Source organism: Phacochoerus africanus, chromosome 2 (assembly GCF_016906955.1).
Source record: "Phacochoerus africanus isolate WHEZ1 chromosome 2, ROS_Pafr_v1, whole genome shotgun sequence".
NCBI classification, from domain to species: Eukaryota; Metazoa; Chordata; class Mammalia; order Artiodactyla; family Suidae; genus Phacochoerus; species Phacochoerus africanus.
Genome location: NC_062545.1, coordinates 119,326,134 through 119,344,557, shown reverse-complemented (window position 1 = coordinate 119,344,557; position 18,424 = coordinate 119,326,134). Strand labels below are relative to the sequence as shown.

At 34.7% G+C, this 18,424-nt stretch overlaps 1 protein-coding gene across 1 annotated transcript in view; it reads left to right on the top strand.

Moving 5' to 3' along the window:
- LOC125120751 (protein unc-13 homolog C-like) overlaps positions 1-4,155 on the top strand; it is a 134,677-nt gene extending 130,522 nt beyond the window's left edge. The window contains exon 12 of the mRNA XM_047769189.1: positions 3,940-4,155. Coding sequence (XP_047625145.1) covers positions 3,940-4,155 — 216 coding nt within the window. The remainder of the gene's footprint in view (positions 1-3,939) is intronic.
- The last annotated feature ends 14,269 nt before the right edge of the window (positions 4,156-18,424 follow it).

The following is an 18,424-nucleotide window of genomic DNA, read 5'->3' as shown; positions in this document are numbered from 1 at the left end:
GAAAGTTTTTCCTTATGTTATACAAAAGTCTTCTCTATTGAAAGTTTTACTCACAACTCCTAGTTTTGTTTTCTTGACCATGCAAGACAAATCCAATTTATTTCTAATCTCCTTCTGTACCACAGTCCATCATGTATTTGAAGTCATGGTACTCCTGAGTTTGATCTCAAGCATGACTAGTTCTTATAAATACGTGATATCTTAAATTGAAAATAAATGCCCTCTAGACGTGACCTATTGCTTTTTTCTTTTTTAATGCAAGTTTAATTTATGTAAAGAGAAAAGGGAAAATATATTAGTTTATCCATTAAAATATTAATATTTTATATTCAAGAAACTGTCTTATGTATCTCTCTTGGGATTTGAACAAGGATCTTGTCAATTAGGCAGAGCATTTACCATAAATTTAATTGAAATAGAGTATTCACCTGTTAGGATAATAAATGTCTCTCTTTGAAGATGGTCTACCTATATACTTGCTAGAATTAAAAGAAAAATAGGATTAAGTATGTATACTCTCATTTCAATATTAGGAATCAGTATTTAAAAAGATTAATTCCTTGCCCAAGTTTGGACAAGTTAATGTAGCTGAGAACAAAACATAGGTTTCTGATTCCATGATAAATTATTATTTTCTATTATTCCATGCTGTTATTTGTACATTTAAAGGCTACTCTCAAAACTATGACAATTTATGGTTATATATAGATCATTAACCATGTACACTCTCTTCAAATTCAAGAAACCGTTTAGCACTTTGAAAAACCACTGAAGAGTGTCCAAACTTTGAAATGCAGTTTTGGCAGTTTAAGTGTCCGGATATCTCAGATGTACTGAAGCTGAAAAGACCCAATGAAGATTTTTGACTGTTTGGCTATAATAAAAACAAAATATTCTGATATATGGAAATTCCTTGTTTTTTGAGCTGGATTAACATAATTTTTATTTTTAATAATTACCTTTAGGACAACTAGTGGTTCAATTTTTTGTTCTCAGCAACAATAAATTAAGTTATTTGAATATAACAATAATTTCCTAGTGACTTTTAATTTAAAAAGTAATATTTTACAAAGGGGTTATTATAGCAATCTGTCAACACCTAGAAGGGGCACTGCATAAATATCCAATAAATTATTCCACCTTCTCTTAAAATTAGAGAACTTTGTAGTTAGAAATTAATGATATGTAAGGAAAACAGAAGTCTTTTGTTTTCATGCAGAATGCACAATCTAGCAACCTATAACTGACATTGGCATCCAGGAGGAACTGTATCACTCTTCCTTAGTGGGGAAAAAAGGAGGCCTATTTTTACCTGACTTACGGGTTAGTAGTGAACTCTTCCATTTATGGATGTGAGGCTTTCAGAAGAGCTGAGTCCAGACTCCCAGGTCCTAACTAGTTATCTTGATTTACTAGGTCTGCATCAGGAACTCTAAAATCAAGTGCATGTATTTTTAATAAGCAACCCAGGTGATTCTGATGTAGATGATAAGTGGACCAGACTTAGTGAAACACTAGTCAGCGGCAGTTTTGAATATAGTTTCCATTTTCACTGCTTAGTGTGTTTCTTCAGGGTCCTCTGTATAAGTTGCAATTCATATTGCCCCAAAGCACTTTTGCTCTAGATTTTAAAAGCTAGTTGTATAATAAATTATGGGAATAAAGACTCTACCCCAGTATTCCAGAATGGCAAAAGTGGCACAACTGTATCTGTGATGAAAGTCATCTGAGGTTGATCCGCACATAGCCAGGATACTAAGGGCTGTTTGTTTTGCATATGATCACTATCCAGTTCATTAGATAATCCAAGTATCAAGCCTCATTCAGCCTAACTTCCAAGAATCTCTCCCATTTATGGCCAAAGTTTAAGTGACTTTCTATATGGCAGTAAAATTCAGTGATGAAGAAGGCATGTTTGACAGTGGCATTAAAGATTAATAGTGGTAAAAACCTTTGAAGTAGGTAGATAAAAAGGTGGTAAAACTGCAAATGGTCTAAGTAAGGGATGAACTGAACTTTGCCAAAGAAAGGCAAAAAAAATTTTTTTTAAATAAGTAATGAGAAATATTGACATCACCTTAAAATGGATGCCCCATTTATATTAGATCTTAAGCTGTATAAGGAAACTTAGGTCATCAGTTAAAAATACTAATGCTTCCATTTAGCAGTGGCTTTCAAATTTCTTAATTAGAAAGAGAGGTCATGAATTCTGTTGATCACTAACTTAATTTGCTTCTTTATGCTTTCCAAAACAAAATCCAACTCTATTTTGTACTGTTTAACTTGAGTAATTTTTAACTTTAGAAGGGGAGGTTGAATGATATAGGCTCTCTTGAGATCATTACATTTTCGAAGTCCAAGTTTTGACTTTCATGACCTTCTGCGACCTTGGAACTACTTTTAACTCTGTTTCCTCATCTGTTAGGTTCAGTTTTCCTCATCTATAGAATGCAGAAATTGCAGTATATATCTCAGTACTTTCAGTTCTACTCTGTGACTCAAGAACAAACAAACAAAAAATACAGCATTGTGGGTAGATCTATGAGATCTTGGCTATTAAAATGCGAGAAAAAAAGATTTGCATTTACTTATACATGGATGTAAACCTCTGTATCCTCTCTTACCTTGTCTCTGGATAGTCTCCTTGATTTTACACCAAATGCCAGAATCTGGAATTCAGTTGACCACCTTTGTCTGAGCTGATAAAGAATTATAGAATTCTTTGGTGTGGTAACCAAGTTTCTCACATACCGTTAATATATTTTAACAACGTTTCTCCTCGTTTATTTTCTTCCTCTTTTAGTTGCAAGCCTCTATGAAGTATTTTTACCTCCTGTTTTTTTACTTCTTATCTACGCCTTCACATCTTGATCAAAAACATCGTTTTGCTTAAGGGTAATCAGTCAAGCAATTTTAGTGAAGTCATTCTGGACGCTATAGTATCATTTTGATGATCTATTTGGGCAAGCAGAGTGGGAGTCTATGAAGCATTTGGAACTGTTCTCTCTGGATGTCCTATTATGTCCATGTCTAGTTGTCCATACTGCCCAAAACTGAATGGAATTAAACAAGCACTAATTGGGAGAAGCAGATAAAGGGACTGTGGTGATAGGAACTGTAAGGATTAACTAGTAACTTCCATGAGAACTTTTAGGACATTGGCTACTGGTGATTAAACAGTATCAATTAAGAAAGCTCTAGAAATTAGGAGTTTGAGATTAACAGATTCACATTACAACATATAAAATAGATAAACAACAAGGTTCTACTGTATAGCACAACAAACTATGCTCTATATTTTATAATAATCTATAATGGAAAAGAATCTGAAGAGTATATATATACATATATATAAAATGATTATATATATATACTTAATCATTTTGCTGAACATCTCAAACTAATACAACAATGTAAATTAACTATAATTCGATTTAAAAAGTGGTTTTAAAAAAGCTCTAAACCTGGGTGGGGGGAAATACCTGGAAATTAACTTGGAATCAAACCTTCCTTGTGCCTATAGCTTTCAAGCTGCAAATGCATGCCAAGCTGTTGTGACAAGTCTCAAGAATGCGGGATATGTGCAGGGATTTCATATAAACATTGATGACTTTATTCTCTGAAAGCTTTCCTTCTCCTTCAAGATCTATAACTCAGAATAAAAATCAACCTACTATTATTAGTGGGAGGTAATGGTTGTCATCTGTCTATAAACTATATTCCCAGGTCTTGGAGTTGAGGATATAAAGGGGAAACCAAAGCCGTAAGTTTTAAATGTGGTCTGCATGTTCTGTTTTCTATGAAAAAGAGATTAAAAATAAGGAATCCTTCAGTTTCATCTTTGAAATGAGGATTTAAATATTTGGCTTTGATACTTGAAAATGAGTGAGGACTACCCAAGTAAGAAAACATAGAGGTTATTAATTCCGATCTTGCTAGAATAAGGAAGGTGGCCAACATCACCTTTATCTGACAGAGACTCAGAGGAAGGCAGGGAAGTGGAAAAGCTTTATAGTGAAAAGCAGGGAAGGTTTTATGTCTAATATGATTAGAGCTCCTGCCCTGGGGAAACCAGGAGTCGTCCAAATAGAAGAAGGCATCTGGGTGATGGCTTTGGGGGGCGTATTTGGCTTTGTCTGCTTGGTCCTGAATTAGAAGTGAGGGCAAAATACAGGGAAACTTGGCATTGACCAAGTCCTGACTATTCTGGGCCAACTGTTGCTGAGGTTGTAACTTGGCTTCCCAGACTGGTTGCTACAGAGATTGTGGGTGAGATTTCTGTCCAGTGTGGTCTGGCCATTGTTCATTAATCTTCAAGGCTGACAGATTTGTTGTGAGGTATGAGCATGAAAAGAGTTGAAAAGATGCTTCTGTTGCTGTTTTTGGAGGCGGCAGAAATACTGTGAGGCAGTAAAAGAAAGGCAGTAGTATCTGGGAGAAAGAAGCAAGAAGAATGACTACTGATATATATATATATATATATAAATGTTCCACCTGGTTGCCCTGGGCTAGGGGAAGGATTGTCTAATCATGCCTAAGTATAGGACAGTATAAATGTCTTCCATTCTCCTAGCTGATAAACTATCCACATTGCTCTTCATGAAGATCTCAGATCCTCTGCACATCTGAAACTTTGTGTTCTGCATCCAAAACCATTAAAAGAGTTCCAGTTTTTTTCTAACCTGTGAACTGCTAGAGCTAAGATTTCCTTTTTTCCAAAGTAAGAGAACATATATAACCAGCTTAAAGACAGAGGAAGTTGCAAACTAATTATGCAAGAGCCACCTAGTTCATAGTTTAATATTAATTTTTTGTTAGCCTGTTTTTGTTGTATTTTAAGCCTTATTCATTTTTAAGTACTTAGGCTCACCTCTATTTCATTTTCTTTTGTGTGTCTTTATATCCACACTCTCCTGATTTTTCAGATTCCTACCATCTATAAGCATTATTGCCAAAACTTTTATTTTTTTATTTTTTTATAATTTTTATTTTTTCCATTATAGATTGTTTACAGTGTTCTGTCAACTTTCTACTGTACAGCATGGTGACCCAGTTACACATACATGTACACATTCTATTTTCTCACATTATCATGCTCCATCATAAGTGGCCAGACATAGTTTCCAGGGCTACACAGCAGGATCTCATTGTTAATCCATTCCAAAGGCAATCTTTTAATCACCATTTAGCTGCCTTGAATGAAAACCCTATTGCTATGCACATTGAAGCAGTCACCGTTTCTCTCTCTGTCTCTGTCTTTCTCGCGCGCGCGCGCGCACACACACACACACACACACACACACACACACACATTCTGTAAATTCTTCTCAAAGAGATCACACTTCCTCATCTTACCTGAGGAATCATTTTCCTTAGCCCTTCTAGATCTCCACTCTAGAACTCTAATCTCTATTTCTGCTCCCCCCTCCACCCTGTGGTCTAAATGACTGAACACAAACATCCTCCACCTACAAGCTGCTGTTCTTCCTTTCCCCTCCCTCCTTTCTAGATCTACTCCTTCATCTTCCCTCCCATAGGTTTCTTCTTCTTTCCTCAGGACCAAACTATCTATTTGTTCCAGTACTTCATTCTAGTCAAACTCTCCAATCTCTCATTCCTACTTTCATTGCCCTCCAGTAGTAAATCAGTCCAACTTGTCTTATGATTTCCTTGACTTCTAAATCCAGTATCGGAGGAAACTCATGAGGGTCCAGAGTAGTGTTTCTGTAAGTGTAGGAACCCATCCTCAACAGCGCCCCCCAGCCACCTGGCTGCACCACTGTGGATCCAGCTCAAGGCCTGCTCTCTTTCCTTGCAGAGACTGTTTCAAATTTTATTACTTATTCTTCCTTCTCTCTCAGGATGGAAATTCCTCACTTTCCTTTCTCAGCATGAACAAGACTTATTTCCCAAGACTCTTTATCGCCTTACTCAGAGGAAGCCACATTCTTCATTTCTGTTTGAGGCTCTAGATCCCATTTTCTCTCGTTTCAAAAGGGGTCTCACTCCCCCCATAGTCTCTCCTTCATAAAATATTATTCTTTTTATACTTTTTATCCAAGGTTTTGCCTCTGGCCATATATCCTCCCCTCTCTCTTTAAGCAATCTTGTTTATTCTATACATAATTTCAGCTACCATATATATCTTTGAATTCTTCAAGCTACATTAGTAGTCCGGGGTGCTTTCTAAACACCAGACCAATTTATCTAAAGACTCTCTGGATATTTCTGGATATTTTCCCTTGACTGCTCCTTCTTTCTCTCCCTGTATCACTATTTATGTAATGAGTTTTATTAATTGTGCTTATTAACTATTTCATAAGGATTTTCATAAGCTTATTAATTTTATTCATTAACTGTTAAGTTTAACTCTATGAAACTTCCTCATACTGCCAAATCATTCTTACAAAATATAACTAAGTATTCCCATGTTTAAAATATTGCAATTGTCCCCTTCAAATTTAGTTTAAATACAAATTCCTTGACATGACATATGAGGTGCTTCAGGATTTGACCCTTGCATGTCTCTTGCCCTTTGTTTCCCAAAATATACTCAGAGGAACTCTCCTGCTGTGAAAAGTTTTGTAAGATGGAATGTGGGGCATAGAAGAGGAATGGAGTGCTCTCTCAAGTTCAAATACATTTGAGAAAATAATGTTCAATCATTAGCTTTCAGAGTAGTGGTTCTCAAACTAGTCCTTGAACTAACAGCACCAGAATTACTTGAGGCTTCATTTGCTCTAGATGCAAATTCTCAATCTTCGCCCTAGATCCACTGAACCAGAAACTCTGGGGGCTGAGCCTCCCACTCGGTGTTTTAGCAAGCCTTCCCAACAATATTAAGAAACACTCAGGTTTGTGAACAACCATCTTAGAGAATCGTAATGTACCTTAGCATCTTACTACAAAAGTCTAGAAATAGTTATGTTGTGAGCCACACGTGAAGTCTAGGAAGTATAGAAATAATCTATTTAGCTTCATTTAAGCAAACATTTCCTCAGATTGAGCATGGACTGTATATGTGTGTGTGTGTGTATACTACTGATATCCAGTAGAACTAATGTTAATGGAATACACTTTGTCAAAACCCTGCAGCCTCATATTGCTAGTTATTCCCTAATTAGTGCTATGTGCTTTTGCATTTAAATATCCCATCTTTTATTTCTCTTCTAAATATCTGCCCCCAACCCTTGTCTGGCCAACTTCTTAGAGGAGGTATTTCAAAATTACATTCTTATTGAACAAATATATGGAACGACATAGAAATGTTTTGTAGTAGTCTTAGAAGGGTTGATAAGTCCTACTACCATGATGATACCATCTGTTATTTCAACACTTTTTTTGCATATAATGGTTCTTTTTATATATTGATCTCTTCTTAATGAAGTATCTTCATATTGTCTTTAATATTGTGAAAGTATAATGTACTTTAATGTACATCTTATCAGTTTGTACAAGCTTATTTGTATTGAAATATCCTTTATAAACATGACAATTAAAAGCTTTCTTCAGCTGATTCTACGCCCTGATAACTTTCTACTTTCAAAGAATTCTCTCTCCATTATATTCTCATAGTCTTTCTTTCACATCTCTTTCCTCAATAATCTATTAAAACAATAATATTTAGTCACTAGTACTAATGACCTTATTAAAATTGACATTTTAAGTCATAGTTTCATAAATTACTATTATATTTTTGTTATTAATAAGATTAAAATTATATACTTATATATGATATAAATATATATTATAGAATAGTTTTCTTAGAATAAATATTTTTCATAGGGGTTTTAGTAAATATGAATGCACTTATTGCTAGCTTTCAAAATTTCTCCTTCCATTATTTAAATTTTTCCAACCATAAATTCAAGTGCCCTAGTAGACTTCTCAAATATTAATAAAGGATTAAAGGGAGTTCCTATTGTTCCTCAGGTTAAGGACCTGGAGTTGTCTCTGTAGGAAGTAGGTTCAATCCCTGGCCTCACTCAAAGGGGTAAGGATTTGGCATTGCTGCAAGCTGCAGTATAGATTGCAAATGTAGCTCAGAGCCAGTGTTTCTCTGGCTGTGGCATAGGCCACAGCTGCAGCTCCACTTCAACCCCCTAGCCCAGGAACTTCCATATGCTGCAGGTGTAACCATAAAGAGAAGAAAAAAAAGGTTACTTAGAAAAACAAATTTCTAAGCAATCAAGTAAGTATCCTTATTATATCCATGGTGGTACCTTATCCTTTTAAACATGTAGTCTATTAAAATGCACTAGTAAAATATTAAAGCCTGATTTATGATACTGATATGTAGCATGTAGAAACTTAATGATTCAGTATCGTTTGTTTTACTATGATGCAACATATAGAATTTTATGCAAAAATGTTAGTAACTATAATCCTCTGCTGTCTCACACACACACAAAAAGAAAGTAGTGGAAGTATAATTTGTGACAGCTAAGGGGCTTTGGAATTAATGTATATTTAACTGCTTAGGTCTCTCCCATTTTCTGGATCACTCTTTGCAGAATGTTAACAGGTGACTCTGAGGTTAGACATATCATCTATAGTCATTTACTTTTACTTAATCACATTGCTTAAAACAGTTTGATATATAGTTTGCCTATGTATACATCATGATGATTAATGATAGTATTCTCAGACAGTCCACAGTGGCCGTGAGAAGTAATTTTACTTAGAGTCTTCACAACTCACCAGTTTCTCTGGATTTCTAAATATATCATAGAGAGGGAAATGTATTGAGCTTAATTTAATGAATAAGTAGTTACATTATTGTGACAATAATAAATTCCTGTTCATAAAATAAAGACAAATTTCAACAGAAAATGTAACTTAGCAGGTAATGTCAGACATTCCTAAGCCTTCATTGCTGCCTTTTTCTTCTTAAAGATCTTCTGATATGCCTTTATGTACCTAAGGAATTAAAAGAAGTTTGTCAAAGAGTTTCAAATAGTTCTCAAGGACCAGGTATATAAGATTCTTAAGATCCTTTTTGGACTGTTTATGGTTCATTCTGACAATTTGAAGTAACTTGGGCCAGTCAGTAATTTCTTGACTAATTTAGCTCTTCAGCTTTTGATATCTGTTAAATTTTGAGCTTAAAGGTGAGTCAATCGTATTTGTAAGCACTGTAGGAAAATTCAAATCCCTAAAGGTACATTATAGTGTGTGTATGAGGTCTCTAACAGTAGGCGGATACTGTAAAGGATTATATCTTAACTTAAGTGAGAACATTAACAGTGTTATGACTCATCCAGATCTGGTTGCATGTTGGCAGCAGCATTAGAACATATGCATATAGCCATTCCACACGGGGTGGCCAAACTGGAAAAGACGTAGTAGTTGGATTGGGCCAAAGATTGGGACCAAATGAAATATAATCCACCTTTTGTATGAGAACTCATAAATTTTCTGAGTTTCAAGTTGGAGTTCTCAGATTTCCTGGACTTATAAATTTGTAAATGATTTAGTAAAAATAGATAAGGAAGCCCTCTGCGTCCCATTTAGTTGTATACTTGAGTGAAAATTGTCTGCCTTTATCTTATTTGCCTAATTTAAAAAAGTAACTGTGAAAGAAGTGCTCTAAGAAAAATAGCCAGCAAACAAAATAGCCAGAATACTTTATCTGTATATTTGAAAGAATTGTGTATGTCAAATATGAAGTTTAGATGTGAAACATTCAAGATTATTATTATACTTTGTTGCTGTCAATGTAAATTTAGGTCATCCAGGCAAAATCCTTCTAGAGGAGAAAGTAGAGAAGTCATTCATTATGTTAAACCAGGAAAGATTCCAGTATGATTTAAACACATATACAGACACAAAAAGAAAGACTTATGAAGTTTTTATTTACATGTTTGTAGATGGAATTAGAATGTTCTAGACCTTTCATATAACAGTACTGACTGTAACTAGGCAGCCTTGAGTTCTGCCCACTTAGTACCAAAGTGACTTTGAACAAAATATTTAGGCAGGGCAAGTCTCAGTTTCAGTCCCTCCCTCCCTCTCTCTCTCTCTCTCACACACACACACACACACACACTCATTTATTCTTTCTCCTGGCCACATTACAGGGATAATTTCCAAATAATAATTCCTATGATGATAACTGCAATATTCAGAGGAAGAGAAACATTCATTTCAGAGCAAATCATTTAGAAATTCAAGCCTGGCCATTGTGACTTTACCCTGTGGGATGCCCCTCAATGAAGAAAGGAAACCTGAATTTGATAGCTTTGGCTGTCATGATCTGAAAATTGTTCCATAACCCCTTTTCTCTGATCTTCCTGTTTGACAGTGATATCTAACTTAAAGTCAAACCATTTAACCTTTTCTTTTGCATGTTGCGTGACCTTGTGAGCAGAGTAAGAAACAGGACATTCCTCGGGAAGATCAGGGACCAACCACCAAGAATTTGGATTTTTGGCCCCAACTTATTACACTGATGGTCACTATTATTGATGAGGATAAAACTGCCTACACTCCTGTCCTGAATCAGTAAGTACACTGTTTTGAAAATGAATGGATTTTCTTCCACTAAGGTTAAAACGTAAAATATTTGAAGGTACAGCTTCTACTATCATAACATTGACAAATGTCTCTAAAATTAAGCTATGGAAAGCACTATTTTCTACTTTTATCAGTAAATGTTAATTTAGTGATATGGTGAATTTTTAGTTTCAGCCCCAAGAATGTAATTTTTTGGATATGGAGACCAGTATTTCCCACTATTTTTTTTTTTAATTGATGTAGAAAAGCTCTTTCTACTTTTTACCCTTGCTTTTAAAGAAAAAAAGCAATCCCCCAAAACTTAAAAGAATGTGAAAAAGCTAGTATTAAGCACATACCATTGTTATTTTCCATTTTATTTTTTAATAATCAGAATTTGTAAAAAATATTAAACTTGCTTTCAAAATAGCGATATATACTAGATTTAAGAAATTTAATGCAATATTTAATAGAACAAGTCCATTTTCTCAAATAACAACCTAAGCCTATGCCTCCATGCATAGAATTTATAAATTATGAGGAGGTCGGCAAGGTAGATGAATTAAAACTCATGGTTATTCTAGAATAGAGTCTAAAATCATCAACTTATCAAAATACCACCAGCTATGAGACCTTAGGAAAATTATCTAAGTTCCCTCGGTCTCAGTTTCCTCATATATAAAATAAAGAAGTATTACTGAAGGAGTTCCCATTGTGGCTCAGTGGTTAATGAACCCAATTAGTATCCATGAGGATGCAGACTTGATTCCTGGCCTTGCTTAGTGAGTTAAGGATCCGGTGTTGCCATGAGCTGTGGTGTAGGTTGCAGAGGTGGCTCAGATCTGGTGTTGCTGTGGCTGTGGCCGTGGCCAATGGTTACAGCTCAGACTCGACCCCTAGCCTGGAAACCTCCATATACCGTGAGTGCAGACCTAAACACACACACACACACACACACACACACACACACAAATAAATGTATTACTGGAGAATTTCCAAGATCTGACTCATCTTTAATGTTGCATGTTTAGGATTTAGTTCCTACCCACACATTAAGAGCTATACAACCTCAACTGACTTAGCCAACTAGGATGTGCAGTCTGCTTAATGGAGAGAATACCCTGACATATTTCATATCTGAAATCTTCAGGCAGCAAGGAAAGCAGAAATAGACAAGCTGGGAAGTAGAACATGAAGTACATTCAAATGTACTGTGGAGAACTGGTTTTTTTATATCTCATTTTCTCTACTGGGCAAGACAGGGTCAAAAAGCTTGAATAGAATCCAATTGAAATTTGAATTATAAGAGAAATGCATGTGAGTATTCCAATTTTTATCCTTTCCCATTTCTTCACTAACCATTTTCACTTGCCCCAATTTCTCCTAAACCTGGAAAAAGTGGCCCTCTTTTTGCTATGCCATGATAGCATCATTGGGTTTGCGCTTACACTTTCTCCTCACTTTCCTTCTTATGTCTACCTTTTCTGCCTGATGCCAGACTGTATCACAATAATCATCTGTACAAACTTTGCTTTTTTATTCTCTTCTGATAGCTCAGGATTAGATTTTCTTTTTTAATATAGGACATGTCCTCACTTCATCCTGGGCTATTTTGTGGAATAGATATGTTTTCTCATTCATTCATTGGACCCTTCTTAAAGACACAATGGATTTCCTAAAGACAGGGAGATCAATGACTTGTTTTCAGAGTGTGCCCTTGGGCTGAGATAGACCATTTGATAAATGACTATGGAATCAAAACAAACATCTGCTGAGAAATGCTGATTAAGAGTTATTTGAAAAGGTTTTATTTTTAATCAAAGAAATTATTTTTATCAAATTTCATAAATAAGGATAGGACTATTAAAAGATATATTAGAAAATCATGGAATCAAACTTTCCCAGAATCATCTTTAATCATATACCATTAAATATATGCAAAGATTTTACTTACTTTTTTGTGACTTATTAAAGTGAATGGAGGGATTACATTTACTTATGGCAAAATAAATTTTAAATTATGAGCTCAGTTGGGTTCAATGAGTAGAAAAAGGAGCAGTGACACAAGGAAAGAAGATAGATGGTTTTCTTTTGCTTTTTATTTTTATTTATAATATCAGAGTTTAAAGTCACTTTTTTTTTTAAATATGAAAACCTAGCTCCAATAAACCAAAATGCCTTTCCTCTATTGGGAATCTATATTTTATGATTATATTTGCTCAGATTTTGAGGATCTTCTAAAGATTTTTTGACTACTAAGGATTATTCCTCTTTGTTTCTCATTTACTTAAATCCATGTTTTAAGTGAACTCACCTAGATTTCGAGGTGTGATCTTAGTGGCCAGTGGTGCATTTGTGTAATTTGGTGAGATTTCCATTCATGCTGATTAAGTAAACTAGTTTCACAGGGCGGAAACTCCAGACCACTGAGGTCAGGATCAAATACGCTGCAGGTTGGCCATGGAGATTTGGAGCCCCATCACAAATCTATGGAGTAAAAAAGTCTGAATTTGGCGCAGAACCTGACTTATAATAAAAGTGCTCATGTGTGTTCAGTATATACCAAATGTGAAAGCACAGGCCAATTTATAAAGGACATATCAAGCTAAACAAGTTTTGGTTTTATTTGAAGGTAATGGCAAAAGAAAAAATGATTTTAAAATGTCTTCTTTTTATATCTTTCAATGTAATCCAGGATTATTGATAGAAATAATTAATTCAAGTATTCATGATTATTATGACAAAAATATTGCAAGCTTTTGCTTTTTCAAATTTGATAACAATTTATAATAATTGTAAACTGTAAAAATGAGGGGAAGGATTTGCTTTATTTTGTACACTAATATGTATCCAGGTACATATTTAAATTTGTGCCATATTTTAGATTCCGCATAGAAGTGATATCATATATATATAGTTTTAATGAATGACTAAATTAAAGCAAATCCCTATGTGTAGTTGATATCTGTTCGCTCTGTTCCTACTGCATTGATTAATTGATATACCTGAGTATTTCTTTGAGAGATACTCCTTCACATTAAAAAAAAAATTTATGAAGTGGTTTTCCAGATGCCTGTAGAAATTTCACTATTTCATTGAAACTGACAACCATTAAGCCGAGTATTTTCAAATCTTTAGATGTGGCCCTCTCGCCATTTTAAACATATATGTTGAGGTATAACTGACAATAAAACTGCACATGTTTAATGTGTATAGATTGATTAGTTTTGACATATATCTAGCCATGAAACCATCACTACAAAAAAGATAATGAAAATATCCATAACCTAGTAAATTTCTATGTGCTTTATTAACCCCAGGCAACCAGTGGTCTGCTTTTTGGTACTGTAATTTACTTTGAAAATTGTATTATTCTGTATAAAGGAATAATCTATTATATACACTTTTTGTCTGATATCTTCCATTCATTACAACTATCTTGAGATTCATCTGGGTTGTGGGTATCAACACCTTATCTCTTTTATTTCGAAGTGATGTTCCACTGTATAGACACACAACAAAATGTTTATCCATTCATCTGTTAGGATTAGGGTTTAAGTTAGGGTCTACATTTGGCATTTTTTCAAGATTATGTTGCTGTGAATATTTGTTTATAAGGTTTTGTATAGTTATGTTCTTTTAGTACCTTTGGGTCATGTAGTATGTACATGTTTAATGTTTCTTAAAACTGCCAAACTACTTTCTTTTTTTAAAATGATTTTTATTTTTTTCCATTATAGCTGGTTTACAGTGTTGTCAGTTTTCTACTGTACAGCAAAGTGACCCAGTCACACATATGTATATACATTCTTTTTGCACATTATCCTCCATCATGCTCCATCATAAGTGGTAGATATAGTTCCTAGTGCTATATGGCAGGATCTCATTGCTTATCCATGTCAAACTACTTTCCAAAGTGTTTGTACATTGCCAACACGTAGCACAGTTTTTACTTTTAGCCATTCAAATAGATGTATAGTGATATCTAATTGTTGTTTTCTTGTTCATTTGTAATTCTTTTTTTTATTATTGAAGTATAGTTGATTAACAATAATGTTTTACTTTCAGGTATACAAAATGATTCAGTTATACATTCATAAATATTTCTTCAGATTCCTTTCTCTTATAAGTTAATACAATATATTGAGTATAGTTCTTTGTGCTATACAATAGGTCCTTGTTGGTTATCTATTTTATATAAGGTTGTATGTATATCTTTATCCTGAACTGCTAATTTACCTCTCTCCACATTTTCCCATTGATTACCATAAGCTTGTTTTCTTCATCTGTGGATGTATTTCTATTTTGTATATAAGTTCATTTGTATCATTTTTTAATATTCCACATATAAGTGACGTCATGTGATATTTGTCTTTGCCTAGCTTACTTAGTATGATAATTTCTGGGCCCATCCATGTTGCTGCAAATGGCATTATTTTATTATTTTTAATGGCTGAGTAATAGCCCATTGTATGTATGTACAACTTCTTAATCGATTCATCTGTTGTTGGACATTTAGGCTGCTTCTGTGTCTCCATGTCTTGGCTAATGTAAATAGTGTTGTGGAGTTCCAATTGTGGCTGAGCTGGAACCTGACTAGTATCCATGACGATGTGGGTTTGATCCTTGGCTTGCCATGAGCTATGGTGTAGGTCACAGCTGTGGCTTGGCTCTTGTATTGCTGTGGCTGTGACATAGGCTGGCAGCTGCAGCTTGCATTCAAACCCTAGCCTGGGTACTTCCATACGCCACAAGTGTGGCCCTAAAAAGAAAAAAAATAGGGTTGCAATGAACATTAGGGTGCCTGTATCTTTTCAAATTATGGTTTTCTTTGGATATGTACCCAAGAGTGACATTGAAAGATTATATGGTAGCTCTATTTTTAGTTTTTAAGGAACCTCCATACTGTTCTGCGTAACGGCTGCACAGATTTACCAGTGGTGTAGTAAGGTTCCTCTTTCACCACACCCTTTCCAGCCTTTATTACCTGTAGACTTTTTGATAATGGCCATTCTGAAGAGTGTGATGTGATTATATCACTATAGTTTTGATTTGCATTTCTCTAATAATTAGTGATGTTGGGTATCTTTGTATGTGCCTTCTGGCTGTCTGTCTTCTTTGGAGAAATGTCTATTTAGATCATCTGACCATTTGTTGATTGAGTTGTTTGTTTCTTTGTTTGTTTTGATATTGAGCTGTATGAGCTGTTTGTATATTTTGGAGATTAATCACTTGTTGGTTGTGTCATTTGCAAATATTTTCTCCCACTCTGTAGGTTATCTTTTTGTTTTGTTTATGGTTTCCTTTGAATTGCAAAAGGTTTTTAATTAGGTACAACTTGCTTTTTTTGTTTTGTTTTGTTTTTATTTCCATTACTCCAGGAGATAGATCCAAAAATATATTTGTGGATACTTGCAATTTATGTCAAAGTGTGTTCTGCTGGGAATCCCAGCAGATTGAAGCAGAATCAATCCGACTAGTATCCATGAGGATACAGGTTTGATCCCTGCCCTCACTCAGTGGGTTGGGGATCCAGCATTGCCATGAGCTATGGTGTAGGTCACAGACGCAGCTCTGATCTTACATTGCTGTGGCTGTGGTGTAGGCCAGCAGCTTTGGCTCCTATTTGATCCCTAGCTTTGGAACTTGCACATGCTATGAGTGCAACCCTAAAAAGCCAAAAAAAAAAAAAGTGTGTTCTGCATGTTTTCCTCTAGGAGTTTTATAGAATCTGATCTTACATTTAGGTCTTTAATCTGTTTTGGGTGTCTGTGTGGTGTTAGAAAATTGCTCTAATTTAATTTTTTACACATAATTGTCCAGTTTTCCCAGCACCAGTTATTGAAAAGGCTATCTTTCTCCATTGTCTTGCTTCTTTTGTCTTAGATTGACCATAAGTGTGTGGATTTATTTCTGGGCTTTCTGTTCTGTTCCATTGATCTATGTGTCTTTTTTTAATGTCAGTGCCATACTGCTTTGATGAGTATAACTTTGTAGTATAGTCTGAAATCAGGCAGTCTGATTCCCCAATCTCCGTTTTTCTTTCTCAGGATTGCTTTGGATATTCAGGGTCTTTTGTGTTTCTATACAAATTTTAAATTAATTTGTTTTAGTTCTGTGAAAAATGCCATTTGACAGGGATTGCATTGAATCTATAGTCACCTTGACAATATTGACTGTTCCATTCCAAGTACATGATATAGCTAACCATCTGTTTGAATCATCTTTGATTTCTTTCTTCAGTGCCTTAACGTTTTTGGAGTGTAAATCTTCTGCCTCCTTAGTTAAGTTTATTCCTGAGTATTTTATTCTTTTTGATGTGCTTGTGAATAATATTATTTCCTTAATTTCTCTTCCTGATCTTTTGTTGTTAGTGTATAGAAATGCATCAGATTTCTGTGTATTAATTTTTTATCCTGCGATTTTACCAGATTCATTGGTGAGGTCTAGTACCTTTCTGGTAATGCCTTTAGAATTTTCTATATATCATATCATGTCATCTGCAAAGAATGACAGTTTTACTTCTTTTCCAACTTGGATTCCTTTTATTTTATTTTTTTTTATCCTCTGATTGCTGTGCCTAGGACTACCAAAACTCTATTGAATAAAAGTAGTGAGAATGGATATATTTGTCTTGTTCCCAGTCTTACTCTCTGTTCTGTTGACCCATATATCTATCAGTCTAGTAATAATTAATTTCTTTAGCTTTCATCTGGAAAACTCTTTGTCTCTCATTCAACTCTGAAGGATAACTTTGCTGAGTAGAGTATTATTGGTTGTGTCAACTTAAAAAAATGCACAACCTGAAAGTTGAGAGTTAAGTTTTATTTGGGGCAAAATTAAGACTTAACTCTGGTAGATAGCATCTCAGGTAGCCCTGATAAAACCTCTTCCAGGAGGCAAAGGGGGAGCTATGAAGTTTAGGAGTTTTAGTAGGAACGAAAGAGGTCTGAACTCACTGAAACCATTCCTTTGATATGCACCTCAGCTCTCAGGGCCAGTATCCTGAGTTTTCACAGCCTTTAGGACTCACCCGCTCTCACCCTTGTAGGTGACTGCATACACAAATGACCTTGACATTCTTTGTTTTATCCTTAACTACAGCCCAAGTGGGAGGGCACTGGTGTTTTGGATAGCTCTGAAATATTGCCCAGAGAGATCTTTTTGACCAACTTCTTTGAGTGGAGTGTTAAGAAATAAGATAGAGGCAATTAAGATGCTGTATTTATGGGAGCATGATTAATTGAGATAATAAATTCAGGAGGAAGTACATAGTTTAAACAAAGTACACAGTGAGTTATATTTGGATATATAGAGGTTTGGCACTCTGTGTGACTTCCATGAATCATGTGCAGGAGACAATTGTGTACCTTGCTGTCAAAGTCCTAAAGTTCGATCCCTGCCCTCATTCAGTGACTAACAAGTAAATGCATACTGTAGGAGAGGTTCATATATATGCTTGAAAGTAAGAAATCATTTCTTTTTAAATATTCATATAATTTTACTCTCAGATTATTTAGATTATTTTGACTTAACATTACTTTGATTTTGTAATGCTGACCAAAATGTAAGAAGTATGTTTCATCCATTCTATAGTCCTGTGTATTTGCATATATTGTATTATTATCTGTAAATTCTTTTAGCATCTTTCCAAAGTATACATATAGGGATGCCTCCATTTATTTTATCTCTGCATTAAGAGTATATATCAGAGAAGATCTGATGTGTTGAGTAGAAAATGGACCAATTTTCAAAAATGTGTTGTTTCATTTGCAAAGATGAGGTACACTGCTTTTATTTTGTCAAGGCTATAGGATGGGCCATAACTTTATCTTCACATTTTATGTTTTAATATACAGTATACTTAATTTGCTGCATTGAGAAGATTGTTTTAAATCTACTTTGATCAGGGATTTATATCTTGTTCTTT